At 47.1% G+C, this 26,765-nt stretch overlaps 1 protein-coding gene across 2 annotated transcripts in view; it reads right to left on the bottom strand.

Moving 5' to 3' along the window:
• Positions 1 to 25,094, bottom strand: part of PKD1 (polycystin 1, transient receptor potential channel interacting) — a 134,037-nt gene extending 108,943 nt beyond the window's left edge. For both annotated transcript variants that reach the window (XM_026650565.2, XM_026650566.2), the window contains exon 1: positions 24,678 to 25,094. In XM_026650565.2, the coding sequence (XP_026506350.1) occupies positions 24,678 to 24,946 (269 nt within the window). In that variant the 5' untranslated portion in view covers positions 24,947 to 25,094. The remainder of the gene's footprint in view (positions 1 to 24,677) is intronic.
• Positions 25,095 to 26,765: the final 1,671 nt, after the last annotated feature.

Below are 26,765 nucleotides of genomic sequence, written 5' to 3'. Positions count from 1 at the left end.
CCACCCAAGTTGCTGTGCAATCTTCCCCTAGCACCATGTCACTCCCTGACCCTCTGGCCTGACACTGCTCAAGTCTCCAGAAAGCAATACGAGGAAAACTGCCAGCGATTAAACCTTTCACTTTGTTGTAATTACCAAACCCGTCTCACTGAAAACGCTCTCCCAAACCCTCTGCTCCTAGCCCACGGGGTTGGAAACGCAGAGGGAGGATGTTTGAGCTCTCTCACACTTTGCATATATAATAAAGCAAAACTTCTCCCTGCCAACTGGAGCCTGTAATCTCAGAGAAATCCTCCCTAGTCCAACACACTGTCAAAGGCATTTTAAAACGTTCATTGATCCCCCCATTAACCATACTGTCTAATGAGAATCTGCCCAAGGAGCCCCGGTAACTCGCAGGGAGCAATTAGGGTTTGCCGTTTCAAATTGGAAAAGACCAACAACACAGGCAATCAGTCGACGTCCATTAGACGGACACATCCAAAGCATTTGTTTGAGCAACAGATGGCAGGAGGACTTGGCATGAGAATTCCCCCAAGTGTACAGAGCCGTGAAGAGCCCGATTCTGCGTTCATAACAGTGCAAATCGGGAGTAATTCCCCTGAAGGCAATGGAGTTACAGTGATATAAAATGGCTATAAGTCGGATCAGAATCAGGCCCTACATCATTCGTTTCCACAATCTGCCTTGGATGTCAGGAAATAAGGGTTTGTCTACAGGGGGACACTCAGGAAAGTTAATCCAAATTGACTTTTACAGCAGACTAGTTAAACCACACTTTGGAAGTGAATTAAGCTAAATCAAATAAAGGCCACTTTAGTTCTGAGTCAGAGCATCCACACAGGGGTTTAGTGCAGTTTAACTAATCCACTTTAAATTCACACCTTTTGTTAATTCAGATTAACTTTCCTGAGTGTCCCTGTGTAGCCAAGCCCTAAATATTAGTAAATATATCCCCATTTTACAGGTGGGAAAACTGAGGCACGGAGAGGGAACGGTTACACAGTGAGTTTCTAGGGGGGCATCTATCCTTCATCTTTAGGTGCTCTGCAATAATTAAAATATACAATACAAAGAATAATATCCACAAAACGTATATTGAAGCTACAGGACATCGAGTTTCCTGGGAATGCCCATACATCCCAAATCTAACCAGCTCACTCCCTCAATCCACCCCCTCCAAAAGAAAGACCAGGTTTGGAGTATACCCAGAGGTGAAAGTAAGCCGGTCCGGTCTGGTCCGGTCCGGGGTACCAGCAAGAGCCAGTACGCCGTGCCGGACTGGACCAGCTTCCGCGGTGGTGATTTAAAGGGCCCAGGGCTCCAGCCGCTGCGGGAAGCCCCGGGCCCTTTAAGTCCCCGCCGGAGCTCCGGCAGCCAGGCTCGGGTGGGGATTTATACGGCCCGGAGCTCCGGCCGGTGCGGGGAGCCCTGGGCCCTTTAAAGCGCTGCCGGAGCTCCGGCAGCTGGGCTCCCGCGGTGATTTAAAGGGCCCGGAGCTCCGCGGCGGCCGGAGCCCCGGGCCCTTTAATTCGCCCCTGAGCCCCGGGGCTCCCATTCTCCTCTGCAGCTGGTAGCTCCGGGGTGATTTAAAGGCCCTGGGGCTCCCAGCCACAGCCGGAGCCCCAGAGCCTTTAAATCTTGAAAGGCCCCGCCTCTTCCTGTTGAGGCCACGCCCATGCTCAGGACTCCGGCGTACCGGTAAGTCCTTTAAGTTACTTTCACCCCTGAGTATACTCAAGGTAACAAACCCTGAATCTGGAGGACACTAATTAATTCCTTTTCAGCTGTGGTCAGTACAAAACTTTAAAGCAAAGATGGGCCCAAACCAGAACTTCAGATCAAAACATCTTCAGCTTTTGGGTCTATCATTGGGGGATGGGGTGGGGAGGAGAGTGGGGGAGGTTTAGACTCAAAGCCCTGGATCCAAGCCCAGCTCCTTCCAGTTTTGGATCCTATCCGGCTCTGGTTTAGACAGTGCTGAAGTATCATGGGGATGTGATTTCAACCCAAGATAGCAGAAGTCTCACAAGATCTAGCGGATCACCTGAGAAATTCTGTGTGAATGGCCCTCAAGGCTTCAGCATCACTTAATCCACACTCAGACACAGCACTGTCTCGGCCTCAGTCTTGAACCCTTAGGTCCAGCCTAAACCTGAGCTGTAACTCTATCTAGCTCAGAACAACAGCTGGCTGCCCCACCTTCACCCAACAGCAGATCACCAACAGAAAACGTACTCTGTGATGCTGTCTCATGATACTTGATGTTCTTTTTTCCTTAAAGCTCCAGCTCTCAGAGTCTTGTGATTACATGAGATTCTCACTTTTTTTTTTTTATTAAATTTCTAGCCTTCCTGGTTGCAAAGAAAAGCCTGAAAACATGACCTGAGTGTAACCCGAAGACTCTGAAAATAGATGGCAAAGAAAAATAACCCGAAATCTTATTATTTTTTAAAGTCTTATAATTTTTAAGCCAATCTCATGATTTGGGGGATCCCAACTCAGTTTTGAACACCTGAGGGAGGTGGGATCATGCACTCTTGTAAGTAAGCACCTCCTGCCCACCAGATTAATTCAAACCAATTCTGCTGCTGCTGCTTTAGGTGTTGATGATGCCATCCACTGTTTCAGGAGAAACACAGATCCCTGATTTCAGATCTTGGCCAGTAAAAGACCTTTAATTTTCCTCTTTGGCCATCAGCAACTGTATCTGAAGTGGGGTGCGCCTGAGTGCAGGTACAGCAAGTTTCCCAGCGCTGGCCAAGGTCCAGCAACAGGAGATGTTTGCTCATCCCTATTAGATCATTCAAGCATCTCCTCCTGTAGATGGGCTCTTGCCTGGAGGAGGATCAGAAATTCTCCACTTATCAAAGCTATGGTTTGTAAGGATCCAAAAAGGGATCATGTTGCATCTCGTTTCCTATCTGACGCTGGTGATCAATTGTCTTTTTGCAGTGCACACACACACACAGAGCACAACACAGCTACCAAGGAGGGGGTTTGTAGCTATGGCGTTCAATGAATGATTAACTCTGATCTACATATTAACCATTGCTCTTCATTCCCTCCTGCCCTGCAGAGGGCCGCGCCCCATTTCCGGGTGCTAAAATCTGATATCCCTTTGGCTTTGCCAACGGACTGGTCAGGTGCTGCGGACGTTTCTGGGTTTAAACTCGAAGCCCATTAAACTGCGGTAATGATTAATCGGGGACTTCTGCACAAGAAGTTAATGATGAAATGTCATGCCCTCATGTCACACCATGCTCTCTTAGATAGAGCCTGTGTCCCACAGTCAACCACAAAGAGGTTATCTCAGCATAAGAAAAATCTGCTAGGCCCCAATCCAGGGTGGGCAGACCCCTGCACAGCAGGATCAGAGCCTTAGCATGAGCATATAAAAACTTCTACAAGGCAACACTCCCCAAAGCACAGTTAAGTTCAACGGGTGATACTTATGATCCGCACCCAAAGGCTCAGTAAGGCTGCGGTGAGCAGGGTTTGAGTGGGGACATGAACTCAGGAGCTGCCGCTCCGCTCATGCACTGGGAGGTCACTGCATATCGCAGCTGGGGATGTACGTCATATTTACCTGAAACAGGCTAATGTACAAACTCCCATCTGTGTTCAGCAGACCCAGAATCGGTGCCCTAGCTTAATATATTAATTACCTGCCAATTGATTTAATGGCCTTATCGTACTACTCTGGAGAGATATTAGTGCCCGTTGCCACTTTCTGTCATTATACTTTGATGTGACAGGGAATTATAACATGTTAGCAGAACGCTGCCCCATCCAGTCTGGTAGCTTGTTTCACGGTGGATGCCAACATGCCTTTGAGGAAGCCAAGCCTCACATTGCAAGGAATAAGCTGATTTGGGAAGGTCATTTTTCTTCCTAAATTCATCGAATATCAGGATTGGAAGGGACCTCAGGAGGTCATCTAGTCCAACCCCCTGCTCAAAGCAGGACCAATCCCCAGATAGATTTTTGCCCCAAATCCCTCAATGGCCCCCTCAAGGATTGAACTCCCAACCCTGGGTTTAACAGGCCAATGCCCAAACCACTGAGCTATCCCTCCCACTATTGAGTGAGGCATAGTGCAAAATGGTTGAGATTGGTTTCCCCTGAAGCAATAGGTACAGCCCTCAGCCCAAGGTAGAAGACTGGGCCAAATGAACCAGTGTTCTGCTCTTGGTATGTCCCTGTAATTCATCGCTATCCCTGCATCCCATGAGGATTGCATTGACTATCAATCATGGATAATGGGGCATAGTGGGGGTATCAAGGTGGCCTTATGGGTAAGACACTGGACCAGGCTTCTGAAGAGCTGGAGTCAGTCCCAGGCTCTGACACAGATTCTCTGTGGGGCCTTGGGCAAGTGACTTAATCGCTCCATTCTTTTGCAGACCAGCAATAACAGTTCCTTTTTCTCTCTCGTCTTGGCTATTTCCATTCTACGGTCTTCAGGGCAGTGCCTGTCTCTTATTATGTTCATGGATGGTGCCTATCACCATCTTGGCTGGGGATCTAGGTACTTCTGCTCTATAACTGATAACAATTCCCGGATTGTGCTCCTCTGGTTCTCCCAGACACATAAGCTGCAGCCTAATGTCTGCATTTAAAGTGAACCATTTTGTTATGGATTTACAGTGGCTTGAAATGCGGTTTCTCCTCTCCCTCCTGACTTGGTACAAGTGAATAGGCAGCAGAGCTGATGACGTTTCATAAAATCATTTGGCTGGCTTCTTGCTCATTGCTCAAAGACAGACAGTAGGGGGTACCTTGGCCTGCTTGCCATCCACTGCTGCCAGGATAGAAATTCTTTAGATCCTTGGCTGAGTGATGCAGGATTAGAGGATCATAAATGATTCCATCATTCTTACAAGGAGGATTATACAGCTTTATGAGCCATTGCCGGAGGCAACTAACAGCCATATCCTGTCCAGCATTTGGGTACACAAGACTCCTGTAGATGTCAACACAGATGTCAAATGGAAGCGGCGAATGAGGATCTGGGACCTTTAGTACGTATGGCCAGTTCATCTGCTGGTACGAGCATGTGTCTCACAGGGATCCTGAGTGTCCCAAAGCTTGGATAGTGGCAAGCCCGCCGACAGCAATTCTGGGCCTCAGGGTCGTCCCTAGGGGAGTGCGGGGCGGAAGTGACGAATCTGTCACTTCCAGGACCGACCGCGCTGGCCAATCGCACCAGCCCACAGGGCCCCACAAAGCGCGGGGCCCGGAGCGGTCGCCCCAATTCGCCATCCCCTAGGGACAGCTCTGCCCATGGCAGAACAGTCAATGGGCCCCTAGAAAGAGCCACCTGACATTTGGGCGGTGCTGCGCCCGCACTGGCTGGTGCCCAGCGAACTGCTGCCGGCTGCGCGGTGCACTCTTCTGGCACGGCCAGGGCTTCCACATGCCCGCCTGGCTGCCTTTGCTGCCACCGGTACCACCCCACACATACCTAGGAGCCCTGCGGCCCCCACCCCCAGGCAATTTAAAAGGTCCCAAGGCTCCCAGCCGGCGGCTACTGCAGCAGTGATGGTGGCCGGGGGGGCCCCCAGGTCCTTTTAAATTGCCCGGACCCCTGGGCAATTGCCCCCTTTGTCCCCGTCCCCGGCAGTGGGCTTGGATATTGGCTCTTGCAGGACTGATGCCTTCATATTTCACGGCATAAACTGAACCCTAGGTGGGCTTGGGAAAACCTTTCTCCCTCAGGGTGCAACATTGCACAAGTAGGTGCATTATGCAAAGGAAAGGGTTTTACACTTTCTTCTGAAGTACCCAGCATTGACCACTGTTGGGGAGAAGCAGAACACCTGTCTAAGGCCTGTGGCCTACCAGTCCCTGAGCTGGGAAGAGGAAGGAATTTAAGAAGCTAAAAGAGAAACAGTGTGAATACTGAGTCCGCCAGACGGGCGATTCTGACCCTCCTGTCTGAGGCTTCGCGTCTCATCTGAGCAGTAAACTCACAGTCCTTGCTGTGGGCCTTCCTGGGCTAGCGTCATAAAGAAAAAAGAAGAAAATGCTACTGCTGCTGCAATGTGTTTCACATTTGAAAAGGCAAAAGAAACTCCATTCTGGAAGCCAGTGTCCCAGAAGCTTCCGTTACCGCCTTAAAGTCCGTTTGATGACCTAGGCAGAAGATTAAGACGTTATCAAATGCCCAGGAAGAGTACTGAGAGCCCCTGTCAGGGAGCAGAAAGGGGCATGCTCGCTAGAGGACAAGTTCCTCTCCTCTCTCTTTAATCAGCTATCGTTAAAAAGCAGTTCCCAGCAGGAATGTGACATTACACGCAGCCGCTATTATATATTATAGCTTTTAAATACGGTAATACATTCTATATCAGACGCACAAGCTGGTGAGCCCCTTTAGGGCCTGCTCCTGAAAACCCGCGCAGGCTGATTATTTATACTATGACAGCACGTGTGGGCCCTTCCTCTGTAACCGCCTGTCTCTTTGTGGTGATTCTGTACAGTGCGCCACGCACCAGGGCTGGAGTTTCCAGGGGCCCCCACAGTTCAAAGGATAATAACTGCTATCACAGCTCCAGCGTGCTAGGCCTTGTACACACACGGAGGCAGATGCTGCCTCAAAGGGCTCTTTGTGGGGAGCTTGGTGATGCTTATAATCTATGCAGACAAGACAAGTAAAAGGTGGGATGGGAAACAGCCGTGCAAAAAACAACCCCAGCTCACGGGCAGAGCCAGGAACAGATCCCAGGTTTGCTGAAGCACAAGCTGGTTCTCAATCCACTAGACAACACTGCCTGCCTAGCCAGTTTCACTTCACTCACATAATAGCGCCATTAAGGTCAGTGGAACTACTCAAGCAAGTGAAATGCATAAGCGCTTGCCAAGACTGGGCCTCAGAGGCTCACAGATACGGTATTTGTGATGTGACAGGCCGAGCGTGTATTACTGTGTGTTGTCACCTCAGCCCAGCTTTATTCACCTCATTGTTCACCACCACTACACAGAGCGCATGCCCAAAATTCACTGGGCTGCACTTTTGAAATTTCTCCAACTGTGGGGAATGCAATGGGGTGTTGGTTCCTTTAAGGGAGACGACTGGCCTAGCCTGGTGGGGGACCAGCACAACACCAGGGCACTCTGGGGGATGTAGTCCAAAAGGACTGGTGGGGCATGTCCTCCAGGCACCATGTGACTGTGGGCTGGGGCAGAAGGGCATTCTGGGAAGGAGTGCCAGGGAATATAAGGAGAAGCCTGCCCTACCAACAGAGTGAGCTAGCTACCTAGGTGGGGGTTGTTCTTTGAAGTATTGTAAGAGGTGTGGGGTGAGGCAGGGCTCACTACCAGATCAGCTGGGTTAGCAACCCAAGCAGGGCATGCAAAAGCCGAGAGAGAGGCAGGCTCCTATAGAAGGACCCCAGGGAAGAGTGAAGGAAGCAACTGTTAGCAAAGCAGAGAGGTTTGGGGAGGGCAATTGAGTGCTAGCTTCCTGCTTGGGACACCATCATTGGGGTTTTCAGAGAGGGGTGGAAGGAGGCACCAGATGGAGTGCAGGTGACAGGTTAGGGAGGGCCAAGGAAGTGCGACAAAGATAAAGTCTCTTTGCTTTGACCCTATGGCCAAAGCACTTAAATGGCATGGAATCAGCCAGCCAGAAGGTAAACCGAGGCATAAAGTAGCCTACCCCAAGAGGCAGATGGCACACCAGAATGGAAACTGAAGCAGCAGATGTACTAGATAGCTGAGGTAAGATCCCATTACGGAGGAATAAACTGAAAACCCTTCCCCTCAGTACTCCTGGGTGTGGGAAACCCTAAACTCCCCACATCCCATTGACTTCACTGGGGAATTACCTATGGGAAATAGAAGGGCACAAACCCCTAGTGTCCTAGCATGCATTGCTGCTGTATAATTCCGTGCTCCTGCTCTTCTCACCTCTCTTCCAGTAACCCCAGTCTACAACTCACACAGGGCTGTCTTCAGCTCAATCTCCCCACTTCCAGGCCTTGGCTTACAGCAATTCCTCTGTACAGCTTTGCTTGGGGAGCCCTGGTGCAATGGGATGCAGGAGAAAGCGATGCTCTCTATCCCCAGCAAGCGATCTCCACCTAGCCGACAGAGCTAGCAACAGAACAGTCTCTTCTGGGGAGCAGATATTCCTGGGCTAAATCAAATCTGACTGTGAATTGGGGAGGTGGGGTGGAGGGGATGGGGGATGTTTCGTTCAGAAATGCATTTGCCTTACCTCGTCCTGCCCCCAAACAACCTGGAGTTGTGTTAAAACTTGCTAAAGAAAAATCATTCTCTCTGGGCATGAGGGCTTGGTGAATTATTCCGCCCTGGGCAACTGTGCTTGGATGTGTGGTCATGTGCCATTGAAAGGAATTACAGCATTATTTGCATCTAGAAAGATGCCAGGCATGAGTGAAAACTAGTGCAGAGGCTGGAAGGCAGCGATGGGTGAGTGTGCCCAAGACGAACTGGGATATGTGGTTCATTCTCATGGGGCTCACCGCAGTTGGACCAGGACTTAGTACATGACAACACTACGCATTTCCAAAGCACCTTTCAACTGCGGGCCACAAAGCATTCTACAAATAGGAATTCATAATCCTTGGCCTTTATACAGCACCCTGGCATCTAAGCATGAATACTGTAAGTAATCATTACAATAGCCCGGTGAGGCAGGTAAGCATCATCCTCATGGGGAAATGAGCCCCAAAAAGGTCAAGTGACCTATGCAAGGCCACACAGCAAGTCAGCGGCAGAGCTGTAAACAAAACCCAGGTGTCCTGAGTCCCACTCCTGCTCCAACCACTAGACAGTGCTACCTCCCAGCACAAAACAGGGAATGAGCTATACCACTTCCGTTTGGTAGAAGGAAGAGAGCGGGCTGCTCAGGGCAATGTTGGTCCCTAACTCTTGCTGCCTATTTACATTTTATCCCTGTACATTCAAATGTGCACACGCACAACCGCTCTTGCATGGTGACAGGTTTCAGAGTGGTAGCCTGTATCAGCAAAAAAAAAAACAAGGAGTCCTTGTGGCACCTTAGAGACTAACAGATTTATTTGGGCATAACCTTTCGTGGGCTAGAACCTGCTTCTCTAGCCCACGAAAGCTTATGCCCAAATAAATTTGTTAGTCTCTAAGGTGCCACAAGGACTCCTTGTTTTTTGTTTTGTTTTTTACAACCGCTCTTGCTCACTACAGTATTCCATTCCCAGTCCCGCCTCTCCGCAGACTTGCAGCAACTGAGTTTTAAAAATACTGCAGGCTCCACTTTCGCCTCCTTGTCTGTGTGTGAGTGAACAGGAGCTAAACTCCAGGGGTACGTGGAAGAGATCAGAATTCCTTGAGAAAAGGAACCCGTATTGCTGGGCAGAGGGACATCAGCCAGCCGGAAGAGACTGCTGGCCTCTGTGCTGGCTGCTCTCGAATTGTGGAAGGTCTGTCTGCAGCAGTTACTGCAGGCTTCTAGTTTGGGGAAAGCTCTGTCTCAGGGCGGAGGGTGGGGATTATAAATTGTCAAACAGTTTCCTCTCCCAATTTTTTCTAACTTCATGTGACAAGGCTGCAAGCTTTGAGGTGTCTAACATAATCCATGGGCAGACAGAACGCAGCGGTTTGCTTTAGTGTCTCATTCTCGAGAAAAGATGGCAAATCGGAGTTAACCCTTTGGACACTGCAGTCTGTGGGCCCAATTCTGTTCTCGGTTCAGTGTAAATCCAGAGCCACTATTGAAATTGATGGAGTTACTAGGTGCAATCCGACCAAGTGAGCAGGAATAAATTCTACGGAGAATAGCAAAATTGTAACTAGATACTGGGAAGGTGATATTAACATGTAGTGACTAAGGAGAGGGTGACCTTGCCTCCAGATTCAATCCTGAATCAATTCTGGGGCAGGGTGCTGGGGCCTGGACCTCTTGGAGGTGCCACTGTTTGAATGGAGGCCCTGACCACCTGTGAAGGTCTTGTAGCATCCTTTGTAAGAACAGATCTGTCAGCTCTTGCCAAATCCCATGGGGGAATTGTGTTCTGCCTACCTAACAAACCTCTCTCGTTCCATTTGGATAACTTCCTTGGCATGCGCCACGTGCAGTATAAAACAGTCGCCATGTTGCACCCAGAGGTGGCTGCATTTCAGTAGTGGGAGCAGCAATTGTAAGTTAGCTTTGTAAATGTAGGGCCATTCATTACTATTTGTATGAACCCAGTCCACTTTTCACTCTCCTAAATAAACTACAGGAGAGGTTTAAAAAAACCTGCATTCTTAACATGAAATAGTGCAACTCTCCTTGCAGCGTATAGTTCTGCTACTTCCACTTTGCCTGCACTAGACTTTTAAAAAGGCTTGAGGCAAATTCTGCACTGACTCCAGGGTTGCCAGTCAGTACAGAATTTGCTCCATAAAGGCCACTGATCTTGTTCTCCTTCTGTAGGAGTAAACTAACGTTCCCACACTCTGATAGAAACCTTTGATCTGCACAGATTTAATTAATTACTTATGAATCTCCGGCCGATGTTACTCTGTTTGTCTCAGTGCGTCTCAACCCCCCAGTCACTTCATGTAGTGGAATAGCTGAGAAGTGAGCCCAACTAATAGATTCGCCAACTTGTTGCTTATGTAACAGTCCCTTTTTTTTTTTTTTTTTTTAATAAAACCCACTGAGGTAGCAATAATGAGCCATCATCTAGAACAACTTTAACAGAGCGCTGGAAAGGGGCCAAGACCTTTCCAAATGGAAAGTATTCTCCTTGGGAATCACTGCATCAGATTTCAGACAAGCACTTCCATTTTTAAATCTCCAGTTTCCAGGAACCCAATCAAATGTGTGTGTGTGTGGGGGGGGGGGGGGGATAATTTAAAAAAGTTTGAAACTGTGTGATGGGACGAAAGCATCTGGGTGCAAAGACAGGTTTGCAAGACAGAAATAACTGAAAGAAGGTCGCGGTGTGGTTTTAAGGGATTGTTTGTGAAACAGGCATGACTGGCAAGACTGTCTACGTGCCACGCTTACAGTGCAAGTAATCGTGCAAAAATGTAAGTGCTTCAGGACAGGGACCATCTCTCTGCTGGGTTTATACCGTGTCTAGCCCAACAGGGGCCTGATCCCTTATCAAGGCCCCAAGGTATTATCACAATACAAAATGTTAAATACACTTCATTGGGCTCAGAGAAGAGCCAGGAGAAAGATTACAAAACCTGCCTTCTAGTGATAGACTGAAGAAGCTCATTCCATTTAGCTTACCAAAGAGAAGGTTAAGGGGTGACTTGACCACAGTCTGTAAGTACCTACCTGGGGAACAAATATGTAATACTGGGCTCTTCAGTCTAGCAGAGAAAGGTGTAACCCAATCCAAAGGCTGGACATTGAATCTGGACACACTGAGATGAGAAAGAAGGTGTACATTTTGAATGGTGAGAGTAATCAATCACTGGAACAACTCACCAAGGGTCGGGGGGGAATCTCCGTCGCTGGCCATGTTTAAATCAAGAGTGGATGTTTTTCTAAAAGAGCTGCCCTAGGAATTATTTTGGGGCAGTTCGCTGGCCCGTGTTATGTAGGAGGTCAGACTAGAGGATCATAATGGTCCCTTCTGGCCCTGGAAGCTATGAATTCCCACGTTCCAACTGACCCCCCTTTCTTCACTCCAATCCTTCCTTTTAAAAAGCTGCCCCTCTGACAAAGCTTTCTGACCCTGTGTGGTGCTTGCTGTAGCAGGGTAAGAATGAAATTCACCCCTGTACAGAGGGCCAGCTGGAGAGCTAGGCACCAGTTAAGTCCTATCTTGAGGACTTAGGTGGAGCACAGTCCCCTGTATACGGGACTGACTTTGCCCTATACCTAATGCTTCATAAGCTCTTTTGGGGAGCGATCTATGCTTGTAGACCATGACAAGGCACAATACAGTTCAGGAGAAAGGAGCGGCGAGTGAGAGGGTTATTGATGAGAAGGAGGGAGGGGATTGAAGGAGTAAAATGGGGGCATTGAGACCTCTAAGGATTGGGGTGGAGGGGCTGGCTGGGCAATTCCAGGTCATAAACCCACCCCCTGGGAGTGGATCTGGCTTGGGACTTCTGTCTGGGACTGTATAGTCTGTATGTGATGCAGTTTTAATTGTTCCCAATTGTGGTACTAGTCCTGCAGCCCCTTAGAGCGAAAGGGGAGATGCTTCCCATAGACGGGGCTCCCCTCTGTGAGCCCTCGGAGCGCCCCTAGACTGCCGCGGCAGCCATGCACTCAGAACTTGGGAGGATGAGGCCTGTGATGATGATGATTATCATTCCATGGACCCGCCTGGCACCAGCAAGAGAACACGGCTCAGACAGTTCAGTCTGCTGGAAAACAGAAATGCAGCCTCCCTCTGCATGTGAAAACCATTAGGCAACAGCACAGAAGCAACTCATGAGGCAAAACCCGTGAACATTCCCCTATCAACCATGCGTGCTGGAGGAACAGTCCGCGCCTGTCCCCGCTGCCAGAGATGGGAGGAGGGGGAGGAAAGAGACAGCAGCTTTGTGTCACACGCACAGGTGGCAATTTTCAAAGCCGACTGGGGGAGTCAGCCACACCCCTCTGGTTAATTTCAGAGAGAGAGAAGTGCGGCTAACTCTGAAAATAACAACCAAAGTTTGGCGGGGAGACGCCGGGCCAAAGGGGCTACACAACATCTTCCCTCCACACATGTCACAGCCTGTTTGCCAGCGTTGATCTAATGCTGGAAATGCATTACGTGAGTGTTAGGAATGGGAACATCTGTTTTAGTTAAGCCATGCTGGGAAAGGAGAAACGGGATGCCACCCTTGACCACAACCGGCCCTGCTATAAGACAAGGAGATGAACGGAGAAGTAAAAAATAGCCACTTAAACGTTCTTCCAAGCGCCACGAGCCTGCCAGATATAAATAAATAAAAGGAACAATATCTGGCTTCAGCTACTAGAGGGGCCCATGTGTTCCTGTCAGTACAATAGCTCCTGGTGTATCTCCATGGACGCAAGGATTTTGTGTTCGCAGCACAGCACCCTTCAAATATCTAGACAGATAATGGACATTTAATTAGGGAACTGCCTGAAGAGATCTCTGAGCCATTAGTAATTATCTCTGAGAAGTCATGGAGGGTGGGAAAGAGACCCAAGGACTGGAAAAGGGCAAATATAGCACCTATCTATAAAAACGGGGAATAAGGACAGCCCAGGGAATTATAGACTAGTCACCTTAACTTCCGTACCTGGAAAGATAATGGAGCAAATAATCAAACAATGTTTGTCAGCACTTGAACTGTAATAAGAAACAGTCAATATGGATTTATCAAGACCAACCTAATATCCTTCTTTGACAGGGTAGCAAGCTTGTGAATGGGGGGAAGTAGCAGATTTCATATATCTTCACCATCTTGCGTGACCGTCTCATAAACAAACTAGGGAAATATAGCCTAGACGAACCTACTATAAGGTGAGTGCACAATTAGTTGGAAAACCTTACTCAGAGAGTAGTTGTCCATGGCTCACAATTGAGCCAGAAAGGTGCATTGAGTGGGGGCTCGCACGAATCTGTCCTGGGTCCAGTTCTATTCAATATCTATTATAAATGATTTGGATAATGGCATAGTGTGTACATTTATAAAATTTGCGGCTGATACCAAGCTGGGAGGGGTTGCAAGTGCTTTGGAGGATAGGATTAAAATTCAGAATGATCTTGACAAACTGGAGAAATGGTCTGAATTAAATAGGATGAAATCCAATATGGACAAATGCAAAGTACTTCATTTAGGAGGGAACAATCAGTTGCACACATACAAAATGGGAAATAACTGCCTAGGACAGAGCACTGCAGAAAACGACTTCGGAGGTGTAGTGGATCACAAACTAAATATTGGTAAACAATGTAATATCACTGCAAAAAAAAAAAAAAGCGACCATCATTCTGGGATGTATTAGCAGGAGTGTTGTAAGCAAGACACGAGACAGAATTCTTCCACTCCACCCAGCACTGATAAGGCCTCAACTGGAGTATTATGTCCAGTTCTGGCTCCACACTTCAGGAAAGATGTGGACAAACTGGAGGAAGTCCAGAGGAAAGCAACAAAAATGATTCGAGGTCTAGAAAACGTGACCTACGAGGAAAGATTGAAAAAATGGGGTTTGTTTAGGCTGGAGAAGAGAAGAGAAAACTGAGGGGGTACTTGATAACAGTTTTCAAGTACATAAAAGGTTGTTTGAGGAGGAGAAATTGTTCCCCTTAGCCTCTGAGGATAGGACAAGAAGTAACATGCTTAAATTGCAGCAACAGAGATTTTAGGTTAGACATCAGGAAAATCTTCCTACCCGTGAGCACTGGAACAAATTACCTAGGGAAGTTGTAGAATCTCTGTCAATGAAGGTTTTTAAGAACAGGTAGACAAACACCTGTCAGTGGCAATCTGGATAATACTTAATCCTGTCTCAGTGTAGGGGACTGGACTACATGATTCTACAATGTACCCATCACCTTGGTATCTAAATATACAACCCAGGTCTACTTGCACCCCAAGTGAGAATTGTACTGCTACATCCAAGCATACTCCTGAAGGGACCTGTAAACAGATGCTTTTACCAACTTGATCTAAAACTCCACATACTGTAGAGTCAGAAAATCACTTCACTCCCTTCCTAGGATGTGGCTTTTTGAACAAAGAAATTATCTGCACAGCATAAAAATTCATCTCAGACCTTCCCAAGCTTGGGTGCTTCTAGGGTTCCTCCTCTGAAACTGCTCAGCCCTCACCCTACATCCTCTCTTCCAAGAGCCACTCCCATCTCTTGGGGGCTACGAGCCAATTACCTCAGCAGAACCCACTTAACCCATTCCTAGTAGGATCAACACCTGCTAACAGGATGAGGTGTTTCCGAAAAATACTGACTGCTGGTTATAGAGCCCAAAGAATTTTACAAACAACTAAAGGCCACAATGGATGGTGTGCAGCATTTTCTGCCCCACCAAAACTGCAGGGAAAGCAGGTTCAAGTCACTGCCTACAGAATTTGCTGTAAATGACGCTGTTAGCCTCTCAGTGGTCTGCAAGCCCCCCACCCTTCCAAGGAAGACCTTGAGGCAGCTGCAATCGGGGAAGCTCTGAGCACCATGAAGCCCTACTGGTCAGGTACAAGGAGGGCAAGGGATTGCAGTGCATGGGTAGAGAGCTGTGTAGCGCCCAAGGCTGGCACAGCAAAGAGGCTGCAAGTCCAAGTAGAATGTCATTAGTGACATTTGCATTGGGAACCTTGCACAGAGCCCAGTTTCAAGATTCCTGGCTCTAGCCCATCCTGCCAACTCCTCACCGGGAACCCCAGTTTCAAAGCCTTGTGCCTTAAAAATGACTTTATTACAGAGAAGGTGGTATCATCACTGGGCCAAATTCTGTCTATTGACATCAGCAGGCCCCTGTAAGTGAAGGCGGAATCCAGCCCCCTGTGTCTTAGTTTTTTCTGTACATAGTTTTCTTCTTTTCCCACAACGCTGCAAAAAAGACACAAATCTGAGCCAGTGTGAGTCTGGTCACACATAATCTGTAGCTCTCTGTCAAAGGGTAGAGGGGGTTGAGTGTCTTTGCATGAACACTTTTCAAATTATCCCAATTCCGATACTCAACGCCTGCAAACTCCAACCGAGGAAAGCGTGTGGTTCCATAGGTGCTGGAACTGGCTTGAAGTGGTTTCCATCATATCCAGGGTTTACAGTTTGGTTCAATGGCTCTCAGCACCCACACTATACACATTGTTCCAGCACCCTTGTTTGGTTCCCATTATAGCGTGTACCCTCAATACAAAAATGTTACTCACACGCTAGCAGGCTCTGGCCTAGAACACATGGATAGTGTTTAGGTTTTCTGTCCCAGTTGCCTAACAGTAACTGGAATGTAATCAGACAAGGAATGATGACTTGAACGCAATTTGAGATGGGTAAGACAGTTATGAGTTCCTGGCATGGGGTTTCAAAGCTTCTTTCATCATGAGTTTTTGTTTTGTTTTTGTTTTTTTCTGAATGGTCTTAGCTTGCAAAAATCTGTTCAGCAGATTCTGTTCTGTTATTGTCAAAGTCAGCCAGTCCAGTCTCTCCCATCCCATGATGACACACACTAACTTGCTTTTCTTAGGGTACTACGCTGTTAGCCGTGCATGCCGTTCCTGTCCTGAATTCCATATTGTGCAGCCAGATGTTCTCTGCCCTTCCCGTTTTGGTAAACGTTGTTTAAATTGTGCTGTTGGGATAGGAAAAACAAAGGCAAACTTCTATGATGCCTTTCAGCTTGAGAGAACTTGTCAATAGCTTTGGGACATCTTCCCAATCCTGCAACTGGCTCCATCCACATGGGCCCCTGGCTCCCTGCACAGCCCATAGCTTCTGACATGCCCACCCCAGAGGAGGTTGCTACTGTTTTACTAGCAGCACACACCAGTGCTATGCTGAAGTTGAGGACAGGAAGTGAAGAATACTGAATCAGTTGAAACCTGAGTGGGGATTTCAGGGAGGCAGCCTGTATAAACCAAATTGGCATTACAGCATGTTACCATGGTTACTGTCCCTGCTCTTACGAAAATCCCCCTGGCACTTTTCATTACCACACACAGTCCACACCTCCTTTTTCATCTCTGCCCAAAAATGGCACCGGTACAAACCAGTGCACTGTAGCACCAGGCTGAGCACTGGCACAGAAAAGTGTTATCTAATCAATTAAAACCATTGTGCCATATATGGGACTTTCCTGGGCTCTCATGCTATCTAAGTACTGACCCGGTCTGGTGCTACTTAGCTTCTGAGATATGAGACCACAACCAGTGGTGGTCTGTGTTTTCTGCTAACCTATTCACTACAGGGTTAATAGGTAAGTTTCCTCCCAGTCAGAGAATCTAGAAAATAATGTTTATTTCTATTTTAAAATCCATCAGCTGCATGTCTCTTAAAAATTGATGAATACAAAAACAACAACAAAATTCTGGTTTCTAGTCATGGTTTCTGCAATTTTACCACAAGAAATGCTACCCATGGTTATACTGGAAATTGCAAACACTGTTACTGATGACCAAATGCTTTAAACCTGTTTTCATGATTTTAACTTTTTTTTTTTTATTATTACCCTTTACAATTCAGTTTTTGGCTTGCAATGCATTGTGAAATATTTATACCTCGCATGTAGTCTTGCTGAAGCTAAACTGGAATTTATTATCAGTATCTTAGGGCTGGTCTATACTAGACAATTAGATCAACCCAGCTACAGCACTCGGTGGTGTGAAAAAGCCACACCTCTGAGCGATGTAGTTAAGACAGCCTAAGGGGGTATGTCTAGACGACAAAATTATGTTGACCTAAGTTACGTTGGCATACGGCTGCCACACTAACTAAATCGCTTTTGCGTGTCCACACTACACTCCTTGTGTCGGCAGTGCGCGGCCTCACCCGGAGCGCTTGTACTGACTGTACTGTCAGCGTGGCCCATTGTGGGATGGCTCCTGAAAGCCAGTAACAGTCAATGTAGGCAACACCGTGTCTACACTGACAGTGACATCAACTCTACGGCGCTCGGGGAAGTGGAGTTATTAAGTTGGCGTAGCAGGATGATTATGTCAGTGGGAGCGAAATTTTAGTGTGGATGCTTCCATAGTTAGGTCAATGTAAGCTGCCTTGTGTCAACCTAACTCTGTAGGGTAGACCAGGCCTAAGTCCCCATGTGGACAGTGCTAAATTGATATAAGAATTCTTCTGTCAATCTACTGCTTCTTGAGGAGATGATTACCTACACCAATAGAACCTCTCCCCTCAGCATAAGTAACGTCTACACTGAAGCGTTACAGTCGCTGTCCCGCTGTAGTCTTTCAAGTGTATGCAAGCCCTTAGTAAAAAGAGCCTTGTAAGATGAAAACCTAGCTAGCCTTCTCCTGAATGTGAATGTAACTTGCGAAAAGAAGGGTCTAGTTCAAAAGCCTCATCCTCTTTGTGGACCAGCCACTAAAGGGGAAGGTGACCTGCTCTGTGCAAGCATGTTATGCTAGGCAAGGGGAGGAGGTATTGGGGGGGGGGGGGAAGCCAAAAAAACTGGGGGCGGTCTGGCCCTCAGGTCTTTGAAGTTGACAGGGGGCAGTCCATAGGTAGGTGATGGGGAAGCAGTGTTAAATAAGGATAATGCGTCCATAAAGAAGAAGAACAGGGCCTGGAGAAGTAGAAGAGGGGCAACACAGAAATCCAATACGGAAACCACTGTGGGGAAAATAATTCACAATGAGATACAACAAGGAATTCCATTCAACTACAAACAGGGAGCAAAGCATTAACAGGTGATTTTTTTTAAAATCGCTTGATTAAAATGTAGGATTAAAAACAGCAAAGATTCCCATGGTGCGAGAGCAGAACGAAGCAGCTGAACAATCTCGCTTGCCTTACTCACGCGAGTAGACTACCAGTGGGCCACCCTGCGTGAACAGTGGTTTGGGATTGGGCCCATGCTGTCCGTTCAAAATGCAAAAGCAAGAAGGAGCTGCATTAAAGGGGTGGTGGAATAAGCGATACAATTAGTTCTAAAATGAGAGAAGCGACACAAGGAAAATGAATTGCAGAAAGAAAGAGAAAAACAAAATTCATGACACAAAAGCAAAACACCTTCTAACCATCACCTGAATTTCAGGATAACCCAGCCACATGAATTGTACAAAGATAAGGCGTTCCCTCACACTCACCCTACTCATTATCCCTCCCAATAGATCGTTGGAAGGAATGATTAACTGGTCAAGAAATTATTTAGCACAATCATTTTAAAACAATGAACAAGCAAGTCCCACAGCTGGATTTATTTGAATGGTGTTAAAATTCTATTTCTTAACTCTTTAAATATATAGGAGCAAAACACCATCAGGTACCTCCAAAGCCTCTTCCCAAACACTGATACATACTTAGGACCTGATCCTGCATCACTGAATTGCAGCAGAACTGGGTCTCTAGTGAGCTCTGTATTCACTCCACCCACTTGAGGTGTCTAGTTGTGGTTTCTCAGTTTGTCTCCTTAAATTATTGCTCTTGTTCACATTTGGTTGTGCTGAATTACTAAGTGCAAATTCTTAAATGGTTGGGCTGGAGTCTAGGAGGCAAGAGATTTCTCTGTCACTCCAGTTTCTACATGGCAGCTTGGCAAATTCTCTAAGCAAATACACAGAAACCGCTCTAACGCCATCTCTCAGACTGACAGTGTTTTCCCCAAACAGTAGGTTGTTGTTGTTACTAAAATGCTCTATGCCAGCAGCAGACAAAAAGCCAAAGTTAGACGTCAGAATAAAAAGCCAACGAACACTTAAGATATAGGGGTAATTTGTCTGAAACATCTGGAAGGAGAGTAGCAAACTCTGTAGTCCACTGTAGGGCATTGCCTTAAACAAAACAGACATTACAGTGACACCGCACTAATATCTTAGCTCACTGGCGTCAATCACGTACTACATAATCCCTACCTTGTTCAATGTATTAACTGGGACATATTTTCCTTCTGTACCTCATGCAGTTTTGTCCTTTCAATAGACTGAGTTCATTTTGTTTTTAATTAATTTTATTCCTGCACCTCAACTTGTGCGCTCTCTCTTTCTTTGGGAAAAAACAGAAAACCAGAACCTCACATTTAGGTGGCGATAAGGATGCTTATTTGAGTGAAATTCAGGTTTTTCATGACTAAAGTAGGGATGTTTTGGTTTTGTAGGCTGGCTGCTTTTGTACAGAGAGAGTGTTTTGCTACTGCTGCTTTGTTTTAATTGGATTTCATTTTTCATTATCTGTCAAGCATGACTTGAATCTTGGATAGGAATTTCTTATGTTTATATGTTGAAATAGAAATAAATAAATTCTATTAATGACTCGGAGACCTACTGAAACTTACCAAGTCATGCAAATAACTGAGTTAGGAAAAATAAAAAATATATGTGCCTGCATCTTAAAATACATTTATACTGACAGGGTTTGCTTAGATTATTTGTTAGGCAACATAAAAATAGGGGTTGCTGACACATCCCCCTATAATAAGCAGGGTTAAATTCGTAATGCAGGTCCCAAAACTGCAAAGATTTAACGCACGTCAGTAACTCTACACGCCTAAGCCGTCTCACTGAAGCCAATGGAACTACTGAAATGTGCGTGTCGGCAGGTTTGGGCCCATAGATTGTAAGAGCAACAACAAGACCTTGCTGCAGCATTCTGATAGTGGTATCACCCAAGAATTACTACTATCATGGATTATCGAAGGACAAATACATGAGTTTCTACTGAACGTGTTTAGTCTTGAGAAAAGGAGATCTGATAACGGTCTTCAAATATGCTGAGGGCTGTTTATAAAGAGGACTGGGAACAATTGTTCTCCGTGTCCACTGAAAGTAGGACAAGAAGCAATGGGCTTTATTTGCAGCAAGGGAGATTTAGGTCATATATTAGGAAAAACTTTCTAACAATAAGGGTAGTGAAACTCTGAAATAATCTTCCAACGGAGGTTGTGGAATCCCTGTCACTGGAAGCTTTTAAGAACCAGCTGGACAAACACTTGTCAGGGATGGCCTAGGTTTTCTGCCTCAGTGCACGGGGCTGGACTTGATGACTTTTCATGCTCCCTTCCAGACCGACATTTCTATGGACAAGATTCTAATCCCTGTATTTAAAAAAAGAGTCACTAAGATACTCCAGAGGTGTCAGAAACAGTAAATATTCACAGGGGAAAGAAAACAAGTCTCTGATCTCAACTGAAATCTAAATCAGGATTATCTGTCTCACCAAAAAGATCTAAGATCCCAAACAAAAAGTTTGCATAAATCCACAACCAATGGGAGAAGAACACTTTAAGATATTATCAGAATTCCTCTCAATTGGGGTGAACATACAAAATGACCAGGGTTGCCACTTGAAAACTCTTGCATTTAAAGTACCTTTTTACGTTAAGGACTGAAGATGATCAATTTACACAATAGCCTTTCCTCTTATGTTTGTTTAGACATTTTATATTAGATGTCTTCAAGTTATTTGCCTTATAGGGTGACTAACTTTGATTTGATGTTGCTATTAAGTGGAACAGGAGACTGCTTTCATCTAGGTATGCGTACTATATTTCTGGCAGTACTTGTTTTCCTTGGTGATTCTTTGGATGTGGCATTTCTTCTGTATTCATGGTAACCGTTCCCTCAGTGTTTGCAATTCTGAATAAGAAAATGCCGTGTCTGTTGTGCTGGCCAAAAGAGGTTTTATCATGAGCATTCCTATCCTAGGCTCTGATTCTACACTTGCACACACGTAATCACATTGACTTCAGTGGGACTGTTAATATGTGCATAACTGCTCAATTGAGGACTTCACCACAAAGGTTATATAATTCCTTCAGGGTTCATAGTTGCTGATCCGTACTGCTTTCATAAAGGTTGATGGAGCTGCATTTTGTGTTTAAAAATTATTTATACAATTTTTTTCTTACTACAAAATATCACTGCAAGCCATTACATGAGAATAGGAAGCAGAATATTTAAGTCCAACTGCCTTATCTGTCAATAGTCGATAAAGGCAGCACATAATGGTTAGGTTGTAGAGTTTCCCTCCTATCTTGCGGGGTGTAAAGATGGGGGGCTAAATGCACCCCTGGAGTAATTGAACTCTTATAGCTCTTATCAAACAGTTATGACACCCATAATTACATGCTCACGCTTTCTCCCCGTTAGACGGTCAAATAGGCTAGCAATCTTTCTACACTGTATCTTTCTGTATTTCATATCCAAATTCTGCAGTGCATTTCCAAAGGAGGGGCACAACTTCACCACAACTTATGCCGAGAGACAAAGTATTAAAAACACATACTTTGATCCCCAACAGAGCCTTTACTGTGCATCCTAAATGATCCATATCCTGCCAAAGATCCCTTTGCAAATTCAGATATAGCTCAAATTTGTGAATTCCAAAGATCACTCTTCTTGTGAACCATTCGCATTAATAGGGCTGTAAACAAATAATTTCACATAAATTAAAATAGGAAAAATCCTGCTGCTAATAATATTACCTTGAGGTTTCAATGTGCTTGTTCCAGTAGAATGTATAACATGCTTTGAGTATTTAAGTTAATGATGTCCAGTAGCTCTTGTATATATTAAGGGCCCATCTTAATGGTTCCGGGTGCTTTTACCACCCAACACCGCTGAACAATAATTATCTCTCTTAAGCACTCACTCGCAAAATTAGTAATACCCATAAAGCCGCCACAATAACCCCACCTCGGTTTTAGAAAGCTTGAACTGACGTTCCAGTGATACTTTTAATCCTCATCACTGTCTTCAGAAGCCTTTTAAAGATCCTTATGAGAAGAGGCCAATTTTATACACACTTATTTTGTCCAAAGCAACATTAAATTTGCAGAACCTCCATCACAAATGTCTAACTGCCTATTGTGCAGCTCGCGCAACCAGTAAATAAATAAAAATTAATCTTGCCCAGTTGAGGGATTTCTGCAAAATTCACTTTCTACTTTATTTTAAGAAATAAATTTAAAAACTTAGCAAGACGTACAACTTCAAGGAACGTGGTTTTATATCCTAGGGCCAGAGTATATTTCTACAATTTAAATCTCCCAGTAAAAGAAACACTTAATACTCTAATTTTGTTGTAGGAAAATACTTAAAACGCACACCTCCACTTCTAGATGAAAAGCTGTATTTCTCTCCGAAGCTACGCTAGGTCTGTCCCCTTGATCCACATTATAAAGTTTTCAAAGGTATTTGTGATTTTTTTTATTCTTAAAAAAAGTACAAAAAGGTGAATGACTTACAGCTTGTATAGGTTCCCGAATACTGCACGCTTTCCGGGATTGCCAGTAGAATTATGCAAAACAATGGCCTTTTAAAACTTCACAGATTTAAAAATTATTGTTAAGTAACACTAACACTAAAGCTGATATTTACCTTATTGCAATATCAATAGGATGTGGATAAACTGAAACTTTCTTACTGCACAGGGAAATATCATTTAGGTGTCTGTTTCCTTTTCAACAAAACCTATGAGAGGGTTTTGTCCCCTGAAGAACAGAAAAGTTATTCCCTAAAAAGTTTTATCTATGTAGGACAACTACTGATCTGAACTCACTCGTTAAAAGAAAAAATAACAATTCCCACAGCTCCTCTTCAACCTGTTTAAAAGGCTGGAATAACAGGTTTATTTAACTGACCGAACCGTTCTAGGGATCAGCATGATTCTTAAACGTGACTTGGTCATTAACGTCATTGAATCAAAAGCCAGTTAGAAACGTACTAATCACCTTGCTTTGCTGCTACTTCTCTCTAGAAGTTTTGATCAAACATTTGAATTGTCTGTGTATCTGCCCCTGACGCAGCCAGTGCTTAAATCGTGGCGACGGGGTTCCATCTATAGATAGGGCCTTCACTCCGTAACTTCCACTGGGGTTCTCTGAAACCCACTGTACCACACCTCTTTAAACCCAAAGCAAAAGGGAACGGCCTGTTATTTTCCTCTAACATACCAGAGAAGAACTTAAAAGCTTGGCATAACCATAACACTGTTATTCAGGATCCTGGTAGAAGCCTACGGTCCTGAGCTTGCAAATATTTGCAAAGTCTGCACACCACTTAAAATGCAAAAAGTTGAGCACATGCAGAAGTCTTTGCAAAGATCTAAGCCCACAGTCGCAAGGCAGTTGCTTGATTCTGTCAACACTTATGAATGTGAGTAAGTTTATGCGTGTTAGCCCTGGTTGTGGGTGTCATCAGCAAAGTTACACATATAACATAGGACGTGAAGGGGCCTCTTCGGTCATCAAATCCAGTGTCCTGCTACTGCTGGCAGCCCTGTTACTTACACACAAGTAACATAATTCACATGAGCTGTCCCACTGAAACCATTGTGTGAAGTTACATGCAGGATTGGACCACCTTCATTTACAGATGCTGGAGTTGTTTCCTTTTGATTTCTCCACCAGGCCACTGTATCATTCTTAGTTAAATCACATGCTTCAGTAAATACAGTTCTGCACACATTCAAATTCTTGCACAGCTAGTACTAAGCAATCTTCCCTTGATTTTTCCATATTTGCCTCTGCTGTCATACATATGATCTGCGTCCCAGCATAAATCACAGCAAGTTCTATGACAAAATCCCCCCCTGCAAGACCAGGAAAACTACTGCTGGAAAGAAAGTTTGACTAAAACCGCCAGAGCACCTCCAATTCTTCAAGGTGAGATTTCAGGACCCGGCTCACTTGGAAAGATCCCAGCAGATCCCAGCTAAAGTTCACAGGTTTAAAAGAAAATTATTCCTGCGTGGAAGGAATTCTTATGCCTCGTGCAATCTAGCTCTCAGCCCTGGCCTTCAGTGTCAGGCCAGTGCCAACTGCGGCTTTGGTGGCAAACAAGAGGTCAGTGGTACCCCCGCGTTTCTCTTCCTTTGACGACAAAGCAAGGCTGCCAGGCAGAGGCTAGCGCCTGCTGGGGCAAGAGGCGGGGGAGCCCTGCCTTTCACACACCTCCCCACTACCACCCCCAGCTCCCCGAGCCTAGCCACCTCCCGGCAAGCAGAGAGCAGAGCGGGCAGTGTGTTTCACGAGCAACCCGCAGAGCCGGAGGCGGCTCAGCCCGGCTGGGTGGCACCCCCCCGTGCCCGTGCGCCCGTGCGCCCCCTCCCCGTGCGCCCAGGGCGCAGCCGGACTTACAGAGCGGTGGCTGCCGGCGGGACGCCGATGGCCGGGCGCTGCTCCAGCCCCCGCGAGGAGCAGTTCACCAGGCAGGAGCCCGGGGCCCTGCCGCCGGCGCAGGAACAGCTGGGGCCGCAGGGCTGGCAGCTCTGGGCGAGGGGGCCCCTGGCCGCGGCCAGCCCCCCGCACAGGAGGCAGCAGAGCAGGCACCAGCCCGAGACGGGGAGCCCGGCCGAGGGGACGCCATGTTTGCGCTGTGATCCAGTGTGTCCATTTCCAAACGGCATCGCTCACTGCGGGCAGGGCATGGCCCCGGCCCGCCGATCCCCCCGGCCCGGACAGCCCCGGGCCCGGGACGCGCTGGGCTCAGCACCGGCCGGCCCGCTGCATGGCCCCTGCCTGGGCTCAGCGGCCCCGACGCATCGCGCTCCTCCGGCCAGGGCTCGGGCTGCGCGCTGTGTCCTGCCCGCCGCTGCAGCGCTGGCCTGGGACGCGGCTAGGGCTCCTCCTCCCGCCGCCCGGCCCGCCGCGCCAGCATCCTCCTCCGCCCTGACAGCTGGAGCCCAGCGCCCCGCGGCTCCCCGCTCCGCTCCGCCCCGCCGCTCCGCCCTCCGCCCGGCGTGGGGAAGGGAAGCCAGGCCCCCGGCGGCCAGGGCTGCGCCGAGCCCCTGCTGGCCCCGCTCCTGCGGGAGCTCCCAGCCGAGCACGCCCGGGAAGTTTCCTTCTCCTCCGCCAGGGAAGAGGGAAAGAGAGGGAGAAAGGAGCCGCTCTGCCCGGCGGTGCTGTGCCCCCCAGATCCCGGCTCTCCCGTGGGCTCCACAAACCCACCCAGGCCTTCCAGAAACCAGACAGACACCCCCCGACACACTCCCCTGTCGCCCCTGAAAGCAAGCCGGCTGGGAGCCAGATGACCTGGAGCCTACCCTCTTAGGGTGTGATAGTGCAGCCCATCACCTTGGCAGCTGACCGCTTACCATCTCACATAGATTGGCGAGAGCCAGGGCCTAGGAGAAGAATCTGTGGCCCTTCTCCCTTTTTAGAAGGGCCACACTGGGTCAGACCAAAGGTCCATCCAGCCCAGTATCCTGTCTACCGACAGTGGCCAATGCCAGGTGCCCCAGAGGGAGTGAACCTAACAGTGATCTCTCTCCTGCCGTCCATCTCCACCCTCTGACAAACAGAGGCTAGGGACACCATTCCCTTGTCCTGGTGTAGATACACTGGTCGGGTAGGTGGGGAGGGCTTGGGCTGGGTAAAAGCCCAAAACTTCCGTTTTTACCCCGAGTGCACAACTGACTGGACCCACCCACGAACAGACGGACGCACACTCGGATTTGCAAGGTATTTGGCAGCTGACTTCATGGAGCTGATGTCCATTCTAAAGGGCACCTACAGCTCTCTCCTGCAAAACGCCCACTGACTTCAGCTGGGGTGCTTGGATAGCATGTGTCATAACTCTGCAACTTTATTAGGCATTTCAGACCTCGTTGTCTGGAAGCAGGGCTCAGGCACTGCATGGACGTGGTGAAACGGAAGGGCGTTCCCTTGCTCAACGCTATGTCTGAAATACCGATGACAAAATAATCCAGAGGTTTGAACACAATTTACGTTTTGCTGCTCATTAACGTAGCGGATAGAAACAGTGGGGGACTGGCTGGCCCAGAGTATTAACAACTAAATAGACTTCTCAGCATTGGGTCACTGGTTCAAATTCAGCCCAAGTCAGTTGGAACTGAGCCCTGTCAGCATCTGATGATCGTACAATGGCCTGTGGGACTCACGCCAGTTCCTAGTGGCGCTAAGGGTCTCCATTTAAAAAACAACAACAAAACCCATCAAATAGTGCTAATTATCACCATGAAGGCAGTTGCTGCGCAAAGCCAAGGAAACCGAACTAACGCCATATCTCTAAAATCAGCTTGCCAGAAAAAGGGTTGAAGCACCTATTTTGTTGCTTTCCAGGGCTGTCAGCGCCAGCCCAATTCAAAGCACACCTGGGGGGGGGGGGGGGGAAATCATAGATCACATCCTTCTAGTGCCCTAATGTTAATGTGGGGTTTTAGGCCTAACCTTTTGTATGGTGGTAAACAAAGAGGAAGTCTTAGG

The sequence above is a fragment of the Terrapene carolina genome, unplaced genomic scaffold (assembly GCF_002925995.2).
Source record: "Terrapene carolina triunguis isolate 2854851 unplaced genomic scaffold, T_m_triunguis-2.0 Scaffold93, whole genome shotgun sequence".
Lineage (NCBI taxonomy): Eukaryota > Metazoa > Chordata > Testudines > Emydidae > Terrapene > Terrapene triunguis.
Note: the sequence above shows the minus strand (reverse complement) of the source record. Positions and strands in the feature narration are given on the sequence as shown.